This window comes from Filicampus tigris, chromosome 4 (genome assembly GCF_054856515.1).
Source record: "Filicampus tigris isolate MCC_2025a chromosome 4, RoL_Ftig_1.0, whole genome shotgun sequence".
Taxonomy (NCBI): domain Eukaryota; kingdom Metazoa; phylum Chordata; class Actinopteri; order Syngnathiformes; family Syngnathidae; genus Filicampus; species Filicampus tigris.
The window spans coordinates 14,458,479-14,475,398 of NC_141220.1; the positions used below are offsets into that span (position 1 = coordinate 14,458,479).

Here is a 16,920-nt window from a genome sequence, read left to right on the forward strand (position 1 = left end):
ATTGAGACGACGGTTCATGACAAAGAGTTGTGTAATTGCTTTGGAGAAACAGCGGCCATCGATCCGAGGACGGACAACTCGTTTGCTCAACGCGTGGGCAGCAGCGGCCTGTCCACCCCCCCTACCACCCCCCACCCCCTCCGTTGTTAGTGGCTCCAATCACTCCATTAGCTCAATAGACTTTGATGCTTTGCTCTTGTTATCACGCGCGGACATGGCGTGAGACCACCAAAACACGCTAAGCACAAGCGTATGAGTGGTGAGTCACGTCATCGGATAAGCTTGTGAAGGAAAGCAGCAGTGTTTTAACAAGCTATCTTAACTAACATTTGAACAGAGTTCAACAAGCATAGCATTTTAATGAACAAATTTGATGAAAATTTTATTGTTGTTTCATGGTTTTTAGAGCAGTTTTGACAAACATTTGAGCATTGTTAGTGTTTGTTTTAACAAACATTTCAACATGTTTTACATTTGTCAATGCCATGATGTTTCAACTACTTCTTTTAAAGGGGAATCAAAGTCAGGCTCGCATTGCGAATATCACATGAGCAAACACAGAAAACAGGTGAGCCGTGACTTCGCAATGCAACCCTGAAAACACTTTGATGTCAATTTCAGCCAATGGCAACCTGGATAAAATGTCAGCCCCTAACATGGATGAAAACGGGTGAATGAAGCTGCTTGAGTCTAATTCTGCAAACACAATATTCATCTGAATACTGTGTTTAGACGTGTGCACCTCCCCTCAACCTCATACTGACCTGTTAGCTTAGGCTTCAGGAGTTTTGCGAAAATTATCGGGATGTCCCATTCTCCAAAAAAAAGAAAAAAAAACGCTCCCCTTTTTGGCTAACAACAGGGTATAAGATTAGCAAACACAATTCAGATTCAGAAGCAATGTGGAATTAAAGTGGAAGTCAACCCAAACACATTTTTTTTCAAAAATATGTTCCCCGGCAGGCCCACCAGTTGAAACACGGCATTCTTATTAATTTTATGTTTGTGGAAAATAAGTTATGCAGCAAAATGTACTCGTTTTTAGCCATCTCTGGTGGCGGCCATTCTGTCTTCTGTCGATTGAAAATGACATCACAACTGCTCACAACGACCAATCACGGCTGACATGTTTTCTGAATCTGAGCCGTGGGCTTGCATAGAACATATTCTTGAAAAAAAAATGTTTGCGTTGACTTCTGGCATTTCACCTCTTTTTGATTTTAATTGATTATATACTGTATTCCAAAATTTCCACCCAAAAAATTGAGTGTTTTAACCACATTTTATTACGAATAAATCATGCTATCAATGTAGCAGACTGTGGCTAACGTCATCTGGGAGCGCTGTTGCGTCTTTCCACTCTTAAAGCCGGGAGAGCGGATGTGTCATTTTCTTTTTTTGATCCAACTTTCAGTCTGTTAGAAAATGAAATGCATCAGAATATACACGTAACAGACGGTGTCGTGAGCCCTTGGAGGATGTCCTGTAATTTTCTCAAGCGGTAATGGCAGACGCAGACGATCGCGGGCGCTCTGAAATAAGTAAGGGCAGCGATATTGATGGCTCTATGCACCCCCACTGGTCTAAACACGGCATTCTGATCCATATTGTGTTTGTGAAATATGACTTAAGCAGCAAAATCCACCTGTTTTATCCATCTCAGCCTTTTTATCGAATGAAAATGAGATCACAGTTCCTCAGAGCTCAGTTTGTGAACGTCACATGACCCAACCCAGAAAACAGGCGAGCCGTGTTTGGTAGTGACTTGATCAGTGCTAATTTCGTTGACTAAAAGTTTTCGTCATTTACAAATCCACCTGTTTTATCCATCTCAGGGGGCGGCCATTTTATCGAATGAAAATGAGATCACAGTTCCTCAGAGCTCAGTTTGTGAACGTCACATGACCAAACCCAGAAAACAGGTGAGCCATGTTTAGTCGTGACCTGATCAGTGTTAATTTCATTGACAAGTTTTTTTCGTCATTTATTTCATCGTAAATATTTTTATTCAGACGAAAATGAAACGAAAACTAAAATAGAAGTCATTCATTGAGACGATAATGATAACTACATTAACTTGACAATCTCAACGATTAAAAGATGAAATGAAAAAACAGTCACGAAATCCAATCAGAAGTAGGAAACATACACAGGTAGGAGAAAAGAACCACTCAGAAAACGGAACAGACAGGACAGAGTGAGAAGAAGCCAACTTTAGTGGTCACCCTTCACCTCGAAGCAGTCGACAAATGAGGCAGATACGATGGTGAAAATCAGAGATAATAGCGCTGAAAGGATTTTTGGGCCCATTTCACCTTCAACGATGAAGAAAAAGACAAAGTGTAAATAACGTGGAACAGTCATTGGTGGGAAGAATACGACAAATTTGAACTGAAGCAACATTAACAGAATGTACATCCTGAGACTGTTAGTATTCCGGATAAATCCAGAATCCGAAAGGACTCAAAAGCAGGAAACTCAGATTGTACAAACAAATTTATTGGCTCTTAATACAAAAACTCGCAAAACCGACAAAGTTCAAATAAGAGCGCTGGTGAAGACGAGAAGACCCAGGAAAACGAGGTTAACAAAACGCTTGCAAAAGGCAAGGATCAAAATATGCAACTTGTCGTGCCAAGACAACAAAAATCAAATTCCGCATAAACAAACAGACTCCAATGAAAGGTGCTTGTCATAAAAAAGACAAAGCCAATTCCGAAAAAGTGCAACCGAGAATATACTTACAACAGAAAAGACCAATACCCACAATAGCGAAAAACCTCAATGAAACGAAGATAGCGAAATACATGGCGAGAACAAGCGAGGACGTCTAGAAAATTCAACAATTGTTGCTTTGGCTGATCGCAATGAGTTGCAGGTGTACCACTAGAGGGACCCGCCCACCGCTCCAGGTGGAAAACACACCACACAGTGCCAGAACATGACAGAGATTCTGGAAGGTAAATTTGTTGCCGTTGCTAACGTTGTTGTAGCATTAATTCTTTTTATTTTTTTTTAAACAAATTTTTAGGTTTTAAGATTTCAACATTTTTTATTGAAACAAAGTTTAATAATGACACCGTTGTGTTAAAGGTGTCTTGCGTGTTAAAGTACAGTTACAAATAGGTGTGTGGTACTTTCTGTGTAAAAGTTGAAATGTATGCTGAAGGAAATCGACTAAATGAATCATTAATTTAGTCGACTAAAATTGTTCTTTATTTTCGCTGGCTAAAATTGGACTAAAACTAAAATACCATCAGATGACAAATTTATGACTAAAACTTTAATTATTTTTTGTCAAAAGACTAAAACTAAAACTAAATTAAAATCTCTTGTCAAAATGAACACTGGACCTGGACACTGGATGATGCTTTAATGTTCATTATAAACAATTGTAACGTTTAAGCATAGTGAACTTTAAAGGATATGTGTTTTAACGAGTATTTTTGCCTGTTTATGTTTAACATTTTGTCTTAGCTTCCATTTGCTCAATGGACGAGGATTTCTCGCTCTTATTACGCGGCTCATGTTGGGAGTGCAAGCATGTCGTGAGATCCCGAAAACACGCTATGCCAAAGTCTGAGCGGTGAGTCACATCATTGCATAAGCTTATGAATGAGTGCCCCAATGTGTAGTTAGCTCCCTCACCAGTAGATGGCCTCACTGAAAAAAAAAAAAAAAAAAAGTGGTGTTGTGTGGTGTGGTGGGGGGCGGGGGGGGGGCTCCCTTCTCGATTTAAGCAATGTAACTTTGCCCATGCTGCCCATTGACATCAATGCAAATGAGGCGGATTTTTGTGAATGGAGTGGCTCTGTGGATGACGTCCGTGTGCCTCGCCGGCCTCCCATTGGCTGCCGTCGGACCCGGCTCATCACCCCATTGGCTGGGCTGCGGGATAATTAAGCACCTCCACAGGCAATGCACAAACCCGGGTGGCGGGATATATAGGGGGCCGCTGTCTTGCCGCTGCATGCAAAAACACAGCTCGCAGCTCCTGTTCCGGACCCCCAAAAAATCCCATATATTTGAGATTTATTTATTTTTGGTGCTTCTCGCCCAAGGTGAGTATCTGCTTTGTAATGATATGATATGTGGTTATCATGATAGCATCGGGGGCCAAAAAAAGGGGGTTAAAAATGAGGGAATGAAAGAATGTCTATGGGATAAGCAGGTTTTGTGTGCGTGTGCGTGTGTGTGTGTGTGCGCGCGTGTGTGAGAGGCAATGGCAGATCATTACACTAATGCACTGGTTCCTCAGGGAAGCTTGGATGGAGTCACCACCTCTTCCTCCTCTCTGTCATTCGCCCATCCGACGTCCTTCTCCTCCTCCTCTTCCTCCCTCCATTAATATTTTAGCGGAGCTATGTTTTAACTGACATTTCAAACAAACATTTTAGCACAGGTATGTTTGAACAAACAATGTTTAGCTCATATTTGAGCGGAAGTGGGGGTTGATTCATATTTTAGCACAGTTATGGGTAACAATTTTCTAAATCTAATCTGTCTAACTTCTTTTTGCTTAGTTATTTTTAAGAAACATTTTTATTCTAACATTTTAGAATCCGTACAGTATGCTTTAGTGAAAATAGTAAAAAACATTTTAGCATAGTTATGTTTTAATGAACAACTTTAATGAATATTCTGGGATAGCTGGGATTTAATTAACATTTTTAAAGACACATTTTAACAATTATTTTAAAGGACATTTTAAATAAGTATTTTTTTCAAACAAATATTTTAGTGTGGTTATGTTTATCAACATTTTTTACAAGCAAATTATTTTTCTTAACATGGATAGGTGTTGCCAAATATTTTATCATGATGAATGTTTTTAATGAACGTTTTGGCTTAGCTATGTTGTAATGAATATTTCAATGAGACAAATTGAAATTAAGCGCAGTTATGTCTTCATAGAAGCAATTTCAAGACAGAGTTTCGCATAGTTATGTTTTGACAATCAATTTTTAACTACGGTCATACTTAAGTTATGTTTTTAACCAACATTTTAACATTTGAGCAGTGTTGTTTCAATACTCAATTTCTGACTCAGAGCAGCCATGTTTTAACAAACGTTTTTTTTTTTTTTTTTACTAATCTTTTAGTTTTCTAACAAATATTTCTTTCCAACAGTTTTAGCACAGATATGACCACGCACATCTAAAAAATATTCTTCAGCAGTTTCTTTCGGACGAATAATTTTGAACTCATTTTAGAATCATATGTTTCAATGAGCCATTTTTGTCATTCGAATATTAGCTTAGTGATAATTCAACGAATATTTTTTTAATGAACATTTTAACATAGTTACAGCATGTTTCATTTATATAGATGGAGTCACCACCTCCTCTTCCTCATCCGCCTCACTCCCCCCCCCGCCCCCCACACTCTTCATCATTCTCATACACACATGCACCACCCCCAAGTATCCCTTCAACACACACACACATACACGCACAAGCACACATACGCACACACTTCTGCAGCCATGTCCCACCCGCCAGAACTGCTAGTATCTCCATCCTGGTGGGGTACTTTCAGGGATATTAAGAATTGTCTGGAAATGGCACTTTTAGGGTGTGTGCTTACACTTATGTGTGTGTGTGTGTGTGTGTGTCATACAGGGGGAGGTACTATGGTCATGCTGAAGATCTCTGCGTTCCTCGTCGCATATGCCCTGGTCATCTGCCAGATGTACTGCTCGCAAGCTGCCCCCGCCAGGTAAGAGTTGCACCTCACCCGACACTACCTGTCTGTTGAAATGGTACGAGAATGAGAACAAACAACTTGCATAGATTGTGCGAGTTGAAGGAGATGTCACTTTGCTGTAAAAGCTAATCCATTTAACAAGTTGTTGCATCCCATTACGCTAATGTCATTTCCAGGCAGATTATGATAATGTAATAAAAACAAGGACAGAGTGTTTAATGCAAGTGTACATGGTCATTTGGAACCCGTTGTTGTGGTCAAGAATCTCCATTAACACCCCGTTTAAAGTAATTGAAAGGCTCACTTATTGTCGGTACACCTGAAAATGACAGCAATACAACAGCTGTATAAAAAAAATCTATAGTAATGTTCAACAATGGTTATATTACTTTAATTTTAATTATTATTTTTTTCATCTTCTTAGTTGTATTATTTAAATGCACCTTTAGAAAATAACTGTATGAAAATGCTCAGTTATGGTACTCAGTTATGTTAAAAGTAAAATGTTAACAATATTTAATGTTTTTTTTTTCATAATTGCCTTTAAAAAATAAATAATGCTCAGTAAAGGTACTATTTGGGAAAAACTATTGTTGTTGTATTAAGTTCATTTTGTCTTCCTTGTTATCTATATTTTGGTTGGTTCATATATAACAGACAATCGAGATTTTTAGGTCGTTTTATTACCTGACAAGTTTGGGCATGTACTTCCGCCTTCATCTTCATCAAGTTAGATGGCTCATAGCACAAAACAACACTAAACATTTTAATACATTATTATTTCTTTAAATCCTAAAAAGGTTGCAAGGAAATGCATAATAACAATTAAAAAATGATAATTCTAAAATTATTCTTGTATTGTATAGTGGTGTAGGAGTGCTCTGCAGCACTCTGAGAACTGTTTTGTTGGTTGGCAGGGATGCGGCGGGGGCGAGGGGGCTCAGTGAAGGTGGTTGCTGGGGGTTTGTATGTTGTCAGGTTTTATTGATTGATTTTAAAATGCAAAATTGTTTTTTAAACTGTAAAGCACTTTGGGTTGCACATGTTGTTATGATAAGTTGCCTAACAAAGTTGAGTTGAGTTGAGTTGAGAGTATCCATCGTCAACCAAAAGTCAACTTTAGCATTTGTAGAGGCACAATTTTGGGTACAACTCTTGTACTTGGGATAGTGAAGATGTACTTAATGTAGTGTCTAAACATATGCATACCCTTACATGAGTCCTGGTAAAAGCACCAGTATCAATATATCTAAAGGCAGAGGCACATTAAGACGCTGGGGCACTTTGTGCAGATTGTTTTGCTGCGTTGGCGGGCAGCACGCCAACACTGACGTCATCCCTCCCCGGGATAGTGACGTCACGTACCCCCACACTGGCAGCGCGCCACGTTGAACCCGCCCACACACGCATCACATCCATCCATCCCCATTTGGCCAGGGACCATCCAACCCTTAGTCAGTCAGTCTCACACCTTTTTCAACTCAACATTTCAGGGTAGTTATGTTCAAACTAACTATTTTTTTCACCAATATTTCAGCATACTTACGTTTCAACTAACATTTTTTTAGCTACCACATTACTGTTTTTCAGGGGCGAAAATCGATTAAAAATCGAGTCAAACCGCTTAATCGAATAATCCTATTTGATCGAGACGAATCGAACTCGGACATCTCAGCACTCACAAGCCCTACACAGCAACACCTAACAAAAGACAACATACCTACGTCATTAGAATATACTAATATAGAGTGCTAAAAAATGATGTCTTTATTTTTTTTTCCATTCCAGATACATACCACATTTTGAAAGTGTAGATCAAATTATACGCTTGCAACATTGCGTATCGCATTTGTGGAGGGCTGCAGCACCACACTAGCGCACAGAGACAAGCATGGTAGTGATTTTTTAAAAATCGAATCAAATCGAAAATCGTAAACTGAAAATCAAAAATCGAATCGAATCGGGCTTCAGTGAATCGTTACATCCCTACGGTTTTGTGTTTTAACGAGCATTTTTCAACGAATATTTCAGAGTACTTTTAATGAACATTTTTTTCCGAACATTTTAGCATATTTTGAACAAAAATTTCTGGATATATAAAAAAAAAAAATCCTTATCCCCTATTTATCACTAATTGTGTTTTTTAGCTACCATTTTAGCATGGTCACGTTTCAACAAACATTTCAAATGCAACATTTTAATGTGGATACATTTCATTGACCTATTGTTAGCTGCCATTTTTGCATAGTTACTTTAGTGAGGTTATGTTTTATTGAGATTTTTTTTAGCTACCATTTAAGCATGGTTATACTTAAATATTTTTAAAGTAACATTTTAAAGTACCGGTAGTTGTGTTTTAACACAATTAATTGTCGTTGTTTTAACAAATATTTAATGAACAATGTAATCATTATGTTTTAATGAACAATTTGTAACAAACACATTAGTGTAACGTTTATGTAAATCTTACCTTAGTACCCTTTTAGTGTAGTTATTTTAAAGACCATTCTTTAACAAACATTTTAGCGTTATGTTTTAACAAAAATTTCAGGATAGTTTAAGGAACTAAATGTTTCAGTAGTTGTGTTTAAATGGTCATTTTTAAAAAACAGCATTCTAGCATTTTTGCATGCTCAAGTTTTTAACGTACATTTTAGTCGAGTCATGTTTTAATGAACAATTTTGAACAAACATTTCAGCATACGTGTGTTTTAATGTACAATCTCAACAAACATGTTAACGTAGATACAATTATAATGTTTTGTTCGTTCTTCTTTGTTTGCCACCTGCAGACCGGCGTTGGAGTCCATGTCGGAGAGGGTGACGCTGACAGACTATGAGGCGCGGCGGCTTCTCAACGCCATCGTCAAGGAGTTTGTGCAAATGACGGCCGAAGAGCTGGAGCAGCAGCAGCAGCAGGCGGCTGAGGGCAACAGGTACGTACGTCTTATGCTCTTATTGTTATTATCAACATATTATTCGGGGAACTTTTCAATGCCCGGTCACTTGTATATTTCCATATTTAAACCTGAGGACATGTTGGGAACTATTTTCTGTATTTTAAAAAAAAGTCCCACTTTTCCCGCATTTTCACGTTTTGACTTTACATATTTACCATTCCTACTTCAAAATACTCAGCACATTCAGTACATTTACAGAACTATTTATCACATTCCCAGATTCTCACATTTTCACAATAACATTTCCAAATTAACCGATATTTTACATATTTACCTCCTCCTTCCACAATTCTAAACCGATTCCAACTTCTAGTGTTTTCAGCTCATTCAGGGCATCTTGGGAACTATTTTTCACAAGCTCAACATTTTCATTATTCCACATTTTCAATGCCACCATTCACAAATTAATGCAGACATGTTTGGATCCTCCTCCAACAGTTCTCAACAGATTCAAACTGTTATTTCAACTTTAAACCATTCATTTCATTAGTACATACAGAGGTAGCATAACATTTGCTAAATTCCTACATTTTCAAATTCCCAAATAAACAGATATCTTACACGTTTACCTTCTCCCTCCACATTTCTCGACGGATTCAAACCATTTCAACTTCAAACAGTTAAGCGCAATCAAGACATATGACAGTATTCCTAATATTCCCATATACAGTATTTGACATTAAAATTCACATATGGATTCAGAGAATCCACATAACAAAGCAGTCACAAAGGCACTCCCGCATGAACAACTTGCTCTGAATTAGTGGAACTACTTCGAATGAAGTGTGCATGATAGAATTCGCATGAGAATGTGAGCAACTGTTTGCACTACTGTATATATATATTTTTAAAATGTGTAAAACAAAAAGGGGGTGGGGGGTTAAGTGAATGGTGGTGCATTACATTTGCATGATAGATTGGATTGGGCGGTCAGGTGGGCAGCGAGCATGATGCAAGAAAGGGACATTTGGTCTTTAAGCGGTTTGCTGGGATGAGACAGATTAGCATGCCTGCAATGAACGTGCAAATGGAATGAAGGGGAAGAAAGGGAACAAATATACTGTCTGTATTGTGTAGGAAATGCATGGTTGGAGACAACCGCAATGTATCCCACCGGAGATCTTATGGATTTGTTCCAGCATTGCAATTTTTTGGAATTACCAAACATTTTGAACCTACAATTTTTTAACCAAAATCAAACAAACAAACCTATTAGCACAATTATGTGCTAAGTAACATTTTTTAATGAATATTTTAGCATAGAAATGTTTTTGAAAAATATTTCTTACAAAATGTTAGTGGAAGCATAAGGACACTCAAATGATAGTTAAAACATAACTTTGGTAAAATGTCATTTAAAGACTCACTTTTTTTTTTGTTAAACCCCAATTATGTTATGTGCTAACAACATTTTTAAACTAATATTGAAACTAATTTTTTTTTAACTAACAGTTTAGCATAATTATAACTAACATTTTTAAGTGATCATTAAGCAGTTGTGAGCAAGCAAGTTGAAAGAAACATTCCATAACAGATAACCTTTTGGTGTAGTTATGTTTAAAAACCTTTTTAACTCCTCATTTTAGTGCACTTTAGAAAAATCTAAGTATTTTACCATAATTGTTTTACAAACGTTTTTTTTCATGTTTTTTTTTTTTAGCATAGTTATGTTGTATTGAACAATTTTAAACTCATATTTTAGCGTAGATGGTTTATAAAAATATTTTAACAATGTTTTCTTTCTAAAATATTAAGACGTTGTAGTTACTCATACTTACTGTATGAGTAGCAGTTGATTGAGCTGCTAGTCACTATATGTCACTGGCATAGATAGGTGAACAAAACATTAATTAAAGAAATAATAATTTTCTGATTAATTAGGTGAAATTGGATAATTTCCCGCCGGATGATCTCTCTCGGCACATAGTGTCCAAAAAAAAGCAAGAATTCCGGTGGGATCCAATGATTCTTCCTGCATGTCATTGTTTTATTTTCTCCCGCCTGATCCCGCCCCTGTGCATGTGATCTGTATGTATTGTGTACCCCAATTCCGACAGCATGGCCCGGCCGCTAACCAAGCGCTGCTCCAACCTCAGCACCTGCGTACTGGGCAAACTCTCTCAGGAGCTGCACAAGTTGCAGACGTTCCCGCGCACCAACGTGGGAGCGGGAACGCCCGGCAAGAAGCGCGGCGCTCCCGATGGCGAGCGCTACGCCAGCTACGGCGAGACGTTTGACGCCGTCTAACCATGCCCACTTTTATGCCGTCCTCCTCTGCGTCCCCCCCTCCTATGTCATGAACTCCCAGTCGTCCTCATTGGCCAGCGCATGTTGGCGTGACTTGCCTGACTGACGTGAAGAGAAAACAAACAGGCGTCCATCTTGGATCTCAGACAAGGGCTGGGCGATTAATTCATTTTATTGATGAATCTGAATTTAGTTTAGATTGTCAAGAAGATGAATCATTAGTTAGTAGTTGATTTTTTTTTTTTTTTTTTTTAGCTTCTGTTGTTAATATATTTAAAGTAAAACTTTAACAGTGGCGAGGTGTGCGTTTGGTAGCTGGACCATTAATATTATACAGAAATGCAATATAACAGCAGGCAACTGTGCCAACGACATCATCTGTGACGGTTCAGAATCAATATTGATCTAATCACATGGCAATAATATAAAACATAAATAAAATACATCTCACCAGGGATGCTTATTATTAAATGTATTGTGTGCAGATCGTCACTGACATATTTTGCTAGTTGAACTTGCCTCGCTCTGACCAGCCAATCAGAAAATGCTGATTTTTGAGGAGAAATATGAAATCTTGTTGGTTAAAGACAGTGAACCCTGCAATTCACTGTGTTTTTTTTAAATTTTTTTTTTTAAACGTACCCTCCCATTTTTCGCAGAAAACTATCCACTGCTTTTATGCAAACTGTACTACAATCTAATGACATCTTGGTCGAGGAGCCTAATTTAAACAAAAGGAGTCATTTGCTGTCATCTTGTGGCATCTTTTGGACAATTACAGTAAATGATCAAAAACAATTTTGGGGGGGGGGGGGTGTCAATTACTTGTGGATTTTTCTTTTCCCCTGCGAAAGCTGGGGTTCACTGTATAGTTTAAGTTACATTGACAAACACTACTGATTCTGAAGGCCCTGTATGGATAACAAAATGTTGGGGATGAATTAATCTGATCACATTTAAGACTTTTTAATGAACCACGGAGACCCTCAAAGTAAAAAGTATGGCTTGCGGGACATGTACAGCCCAATTTGTTCTTTAATCTGATTTAGATTTTTCAGATCATTTTGACAGTGTGACGTTCCTCTTATATATGGACCAGCCAAGCCATGCGGTTTGACAGCTAATTTTATGAACATTTGAAAAGTTAATTTATCAAGAATTGTTTTGACAATGATAATAAGAATTTTGATTCCCCAAGAGGACATACTTAATTTGACAACACTGAATCATTCAAGAAAATAATCTTTATTTCTATTATTTTTTATTGTTTGTTGATGCAATTTAACGCTGAACAAAAACTGTTTTTAAGCTCGTTCAGTATGAGAAGAAATAAAGCAACTCTCAAATGGAGGGACAAAAACAGCGATGAGGGGGAAATAATTTTCATCGAAAATCGGATAATTAAAAAAAAAAAAACAGATTTTATTTTAAGGCCATCTCGCCCAGCCCTAGGTCAGACAATTACATTCACTGTATACCACCAGAGACACCCGCCGTGCGCACACACACGCACGCACACACATTTATGGTACTTCTTCACATGAAAAACATCAGTCAGCAGGTGCCGCCATGTTCCTTGTTCAATAAACATATTTTTCTACCAGAAAGCCTTAGATCACTTTCATTCAGTCTGTACAGTGGTGCCCTGGACATTGCGCTCATTTACTGTAAATGAATGCCTTTGAGAGTCATTGACAAAGAAAGAAAGAAAGAAAGAAAGAAAGAATGAAAGAAGAAAGAAAGAAAGAAAGAAAGTAAGAAAGAAAGAAAGAAAGAATCAGACAGGAAGGGATGGAAGGCCCCTCAAACACTGTACTAAGGTAAGAACATCAAAGCTACTACAAAACAATAAAATGAAATAAAATAAAATAAAATACACAATGCAACCATAAGGACATACAAACATATCTTTTTGTAGAACATTTTAGTGTAATTGTGTTCAAGCTATCTTCTTAAACTAACATTTGAGCGAGTTATGTTGGAACTAATATTTTTAACAGATTACTTTAATGTATGTTTAACTAATATTCTGCATAGTTACAGTATATTGTACACTGAAAAAACGTTTTTGTTGAATTGACCGAATTTTATTTCGTCAAGTGGTTAAATAAATAAAATAAAATCATCTGGATCCATATATATATATATATTTTTTAAGTAAACATCTGCTTGAAAATAATCTGAATCCAAATGGTTTTAGTTTGTGCAACAACTTGACAAAATAAAATTAAGTAAATTCAACGCACCATTTTTTTCAGTGTAACATTTTAACGAACATTTTAGCAGTTTTGTTTTAAATACTTTTTTCAACTAACATTTTAGTGTAGTTTGAAGCTTAGTGAACATTTTAACAGACATTTGTACTCACAGTATGCTTTCATTTGCATTGTTTACTAACATTTTAGTCGAGATGTATAGAGATGTATACCTACAATTTTTAGGTAACATTTAAGTGCATTTTATAAATCAGTGTCTTTGGATAGTTTTTGTTTGTTTTGCCATAATTTCTTTTAACAAGCATTTATGTTTCAACTAATATTTTAAAGTAGTTATTATAACCAACATAGAACTAACATTTTAGCATATTCACTGTATGTTTTAACAATTTTTTTGTAACAGCGCTAAAAAGGTTTTGCATCTGGACAAAAGGCTAAAACTGAGAAAAATCAGTGTTGATAAAAAAAATATGAAAATATAACGTTTGTTAAACTTTGACTGTTTTTTGTTGGTGAATATTTCCATACACCATCTTAACCACCTGCTCCGCTTCCCCCGAAGCAGCGTTACAGCACAGAAGCGAGCCTGCAATACAGCCACCTGCGTCACCCACCGCCTGGCCGACTTCCTCAGCCGGTCGGGGGGGATGGGCAGCAGCAACTTTGTGCCCACCAACGTTGGCGCTAAAGCTTTCGGCCGGCGGAGGAGAAGCATCGCCATGTGAGCACCTGGACGCACCTTTGGTGAAAAAAAACCCCAACCAAAAAACGGTAAATAGACACATTTGATATCAGTTCTGATAACGGGACATTATTAAACAGTAAATGGACACGTTAGGAGGGGTGGGACAAAGTGCACGGATTATAGCTAACATTTTAGGCTAGCTATGTTTTAAAGACATCTTTTAACCAATATTTGAGCCTAATTGTGTTTTACATTTTTAAACTAATAATTTAACATATTTATCTTAACTAATATTTTATAACATTTATACGTAGTTATTAAGTAGCAAATGTACATATACATGTTAATAGAGTTGTTTTAACTATTTCTGATGACCATTTTAGCGTATAGTAGCTTTATTTTTACAATCTCTTTAAACTAACATTTTAGCATAGTTACAGTTTTAATGTTATTTTTTGACCAAACTTTAGCATTTTTATATTTTATTGCATTTATTGTAACATTTCAACTAACATTCTAACAATCATATTACGCTTTAACATCATTTTTAAACATGGTTTAGCGTCATATTTTAAGTAATATTTAACCATACTTATTATCATGATGTGTTAATTGACATTTCAATGTTAAATTATAAATATCATTTTTGCGTAGTTTGAACGAAAACATTTCAAACAAACATTTGAGTGTAGTTGTTTTTGTATACCTTTTTACACATTTTAGCATGTTTTTTTAAAAAAATTTTTTGCAATTTTTACGTAGTTTTTGGTAACTTATTTGAAACTAGATCCTCAAGGTCAATAAAAATCAAATCTCAAATTTCATTACTTTTTGTAAAAAAAAAAAACAACTACTAAATTCTAATCGGGATATGCCTGGCAGTTGTACGCAGTTAGATCAGTCAAGTATTCAGTCAGTATTATTTGATTTCCTTCTTTTTGTGTTTTACACAGGTTGACACATGGCAAGAAACATCGGGGGATTAAAAAAAAGGAGAAAAATAACATCAACAACAATGGAGCAGAATTTCAACAGTGAACTGTCCCTTTGCATACTCACATTAAAAAAAAAAAAAAAAAACAACTTTCCCACTTGCTTTTGGTCCGTAAAAAAAAGCACTTTACTTTGTGTACACTTGCCATCTTTTATACATAGTATCATTGGAAAAGGAAAAAAAAAAGTGCTCACCAAGTTTTTGCACCTCCCCTTTTTCCTCTTATCGTGTAGCATCATCCAGCCAGCGGGACCCCTATCAGCCTACCCTGGACCACCAACCCCCCCCCCAACCCAGAAAAAAAAAAAAAGAAATAAATAATCCACCCTTCCAACCCCGACAGTGGGCTGTTGTCTTGTGCCTTGATGTAGAACAATTTACATGATTGTACAGGTCTGTGAAGAATGGTGACGATGATGATGATGATGATGAATATTGTCAACAATATTGTTGGGAAAAAAAAGACGTTTGAGCAAGATTAAAATGTATTTTAGATACACTCAGGTTTGGGGTACTTGTCTTGTTCTTCAAAGTTGTTTAGGGGAGGCCACTGACCACATGATTCTATTTGTACATATCTTAAACACTTTCAATCAACTACAAATGTTCAAATAATAGTGTTAGAACACCACCGGAATAGAGTGATGTGTGTGTGTGTGTGTGTGTGTGTGTGTGTGTGTGTGTTGGTGTGTGTGGGTGTGTGTGGGGGGGGGGGGGGGATTGTGCATGCGCGCGCGTGTGTGTGAGACGTATGGTTGGACATGGAACAACACACAGACATGCAAACACACGTACACGCACAGTCAGTTGGGATATGTTTTGCAAAATATGGGCAAATTAGTGCATGGGTAATTGCTGAATAAAAATGGCAGTGAACCTGCAATCCGACTTGTTCTTTTTGGTGCTTCCGAGGACAGACAGTCTTCAATATACAGTATATTTGTGAACACTAAGCTTTTTGAAACTGAAAGTGGGTAATGCCAAGGGCAGCCAGTTTGATACACACATATGAAATAACAATTTTTCTGATAATATTCGTAATTATATGTTGTTTTCTATAAATAATAGCACAACAATAATACACAATAATATAACAATAATAATTTTTAAACTGTGCAAAAAGCTACTGTATGTTGGTGCAGAGCAAGTTTTAGCTGACCTCCTTTCCAGCTGGGTGATAAAAACGAGCACATAAAATCCCCTCGTTTGCCTCTGACAATCACGTTGTTTATTGCACCACATAATATGAACAGAAAACTAAAACCTGGTCCACACGGGCTTGATAATTGTACCGATTTTCGCCCCGAATCTCCCCTCCCGACAATCGTAGGTCAGCCCCGATTCTCGTAATGGCTCCAAAGATTATCTTACCAGATAATCGCGTTGTGTGCGCCGTGCTCAGACTGATCTCGACCGCTGGGGAGGATGTCCGACCACAAATCGGGGATATTCGTGTTGGATTGTTTTGGCCCGACTTCGCACCGTGTGTGGTGTGCCCCTTGGACAAATGAGAACGCAGCCTGTTGACAGTGAAATGCAGCCAGTGAGAAAGCCAGGTGACGGGACGGCGAGGAAGCGCGGTGGGACCCCAAAATCAAAACAGTCATGGCGCAACAGAGCCCAACGTCTTTTCTTTTTGTGTGCCTTTTTTTCCTCGCTAAAACGAATAAAAAAACTAGCGCCACCGTCAAGACGTGATCAGAGACTTTTGCTGGCCAGGAGCATCTTGTGTCTCTATATGCAGAGCAACAACATCAAAGTAGTCCTTGTGTGGAACTCTACGGTATATTAGTTATTAGATTGAGCATTTCCCCACAATTTCCGATCAAATTCAGCAAAGGCCCGATTATTGGATGTCTCTAAAAGATTATTGTGATTATCCTGTGGTGTGGGGTGTTCCTCCAGGTTAAGCTTTTCCGCCACGAATAGACACTCTAAAAACAGTTGGGTTAAAAATAACACAATTTTGGGTCAAAAATGGACCGATACACAAATCGGGTCAATTTGATCCACTTTCTTGCATTGTTTTGTACAAAACAGCCCATGTTTTGGGGTTGTTTTGTAAAAAATATCCATTTTGTTTATTGTTTTCTGCATAAACAACCAAGAAAG

The 16,920-nt window shown here is 37.3% G+C and overlaps 1 protein-coding gene across 3 annotated transcripts; it reads left to right on the top strand.

The window, feature by feature from the left end:
* The first annotated feature begins 3,947 nt into the window (after window positions 1–3,947).
* LOC147148594 (calcitonin gene-related peptide 1-like) lies at window positions 3,948–15,307 on the top strand. Of its 3 annotated transcripts, none has more exons than XM_086028295.1 (5): window positions 3,948–4,061; window positions 5,622–5,718; window positions 8,499–8,642; window positions 13,692–13,900; window positions 14,768–15,307. In XM_086028295.1, the coding sequence occupies exons 1-4, from the start codon at window positions 3,971–3,973 to the stop codon at window positions 13,852–13,854; spliced, it is 495 nt and encodes a 164-aa protein (XP_085884421.1). In that variant the 5' UTR covers window positions 3,948–3,970; the 3' UTR covers window positions 13,855–13,900; window positions 14,768–15,307. The 3 variants fall into 3 exon arrangements, with proteins under 3 accessions (XP_085884421.1, XP_085884422.1, XP_085884420.1); XM_086028296.1 differs by having other exon boundaries at window positions 13,695–13,900; XM_086028294.1 differs by lacking the exons at window positions 13,692–13,900; window positions 14,768–15,307 and adding an exon at window positions 10,724–12,728.
* Window positions 15,308–16,920: the final 1,613 nt, after the last annotated feature.

Bases quoted from the DNA above. Each gene is read 5' to 3' on its own strand.
- LOC147148594 (XM_086028294.1), top strand. From the start codon at position 3,971: ATGCAAAAACACAGCTCGCAGCTCCTGTTCCGGACCCCCAAAAAATCC. The intron at 4,062-5,621 runs GTGAGTATCTGC...TGTGTCATACAG, and splicing joins TTTGGTGCTTCTCGCCCAAG to GGGGAGGTACTATGGTCATG. The intron at 8,643-10,723 runs GTACGTACGTCT...CAATTCCGACAG, and splicing joins CAGGCGGCTGAGGGCAACAG to CATGGCCCGGCCGCTAACCA.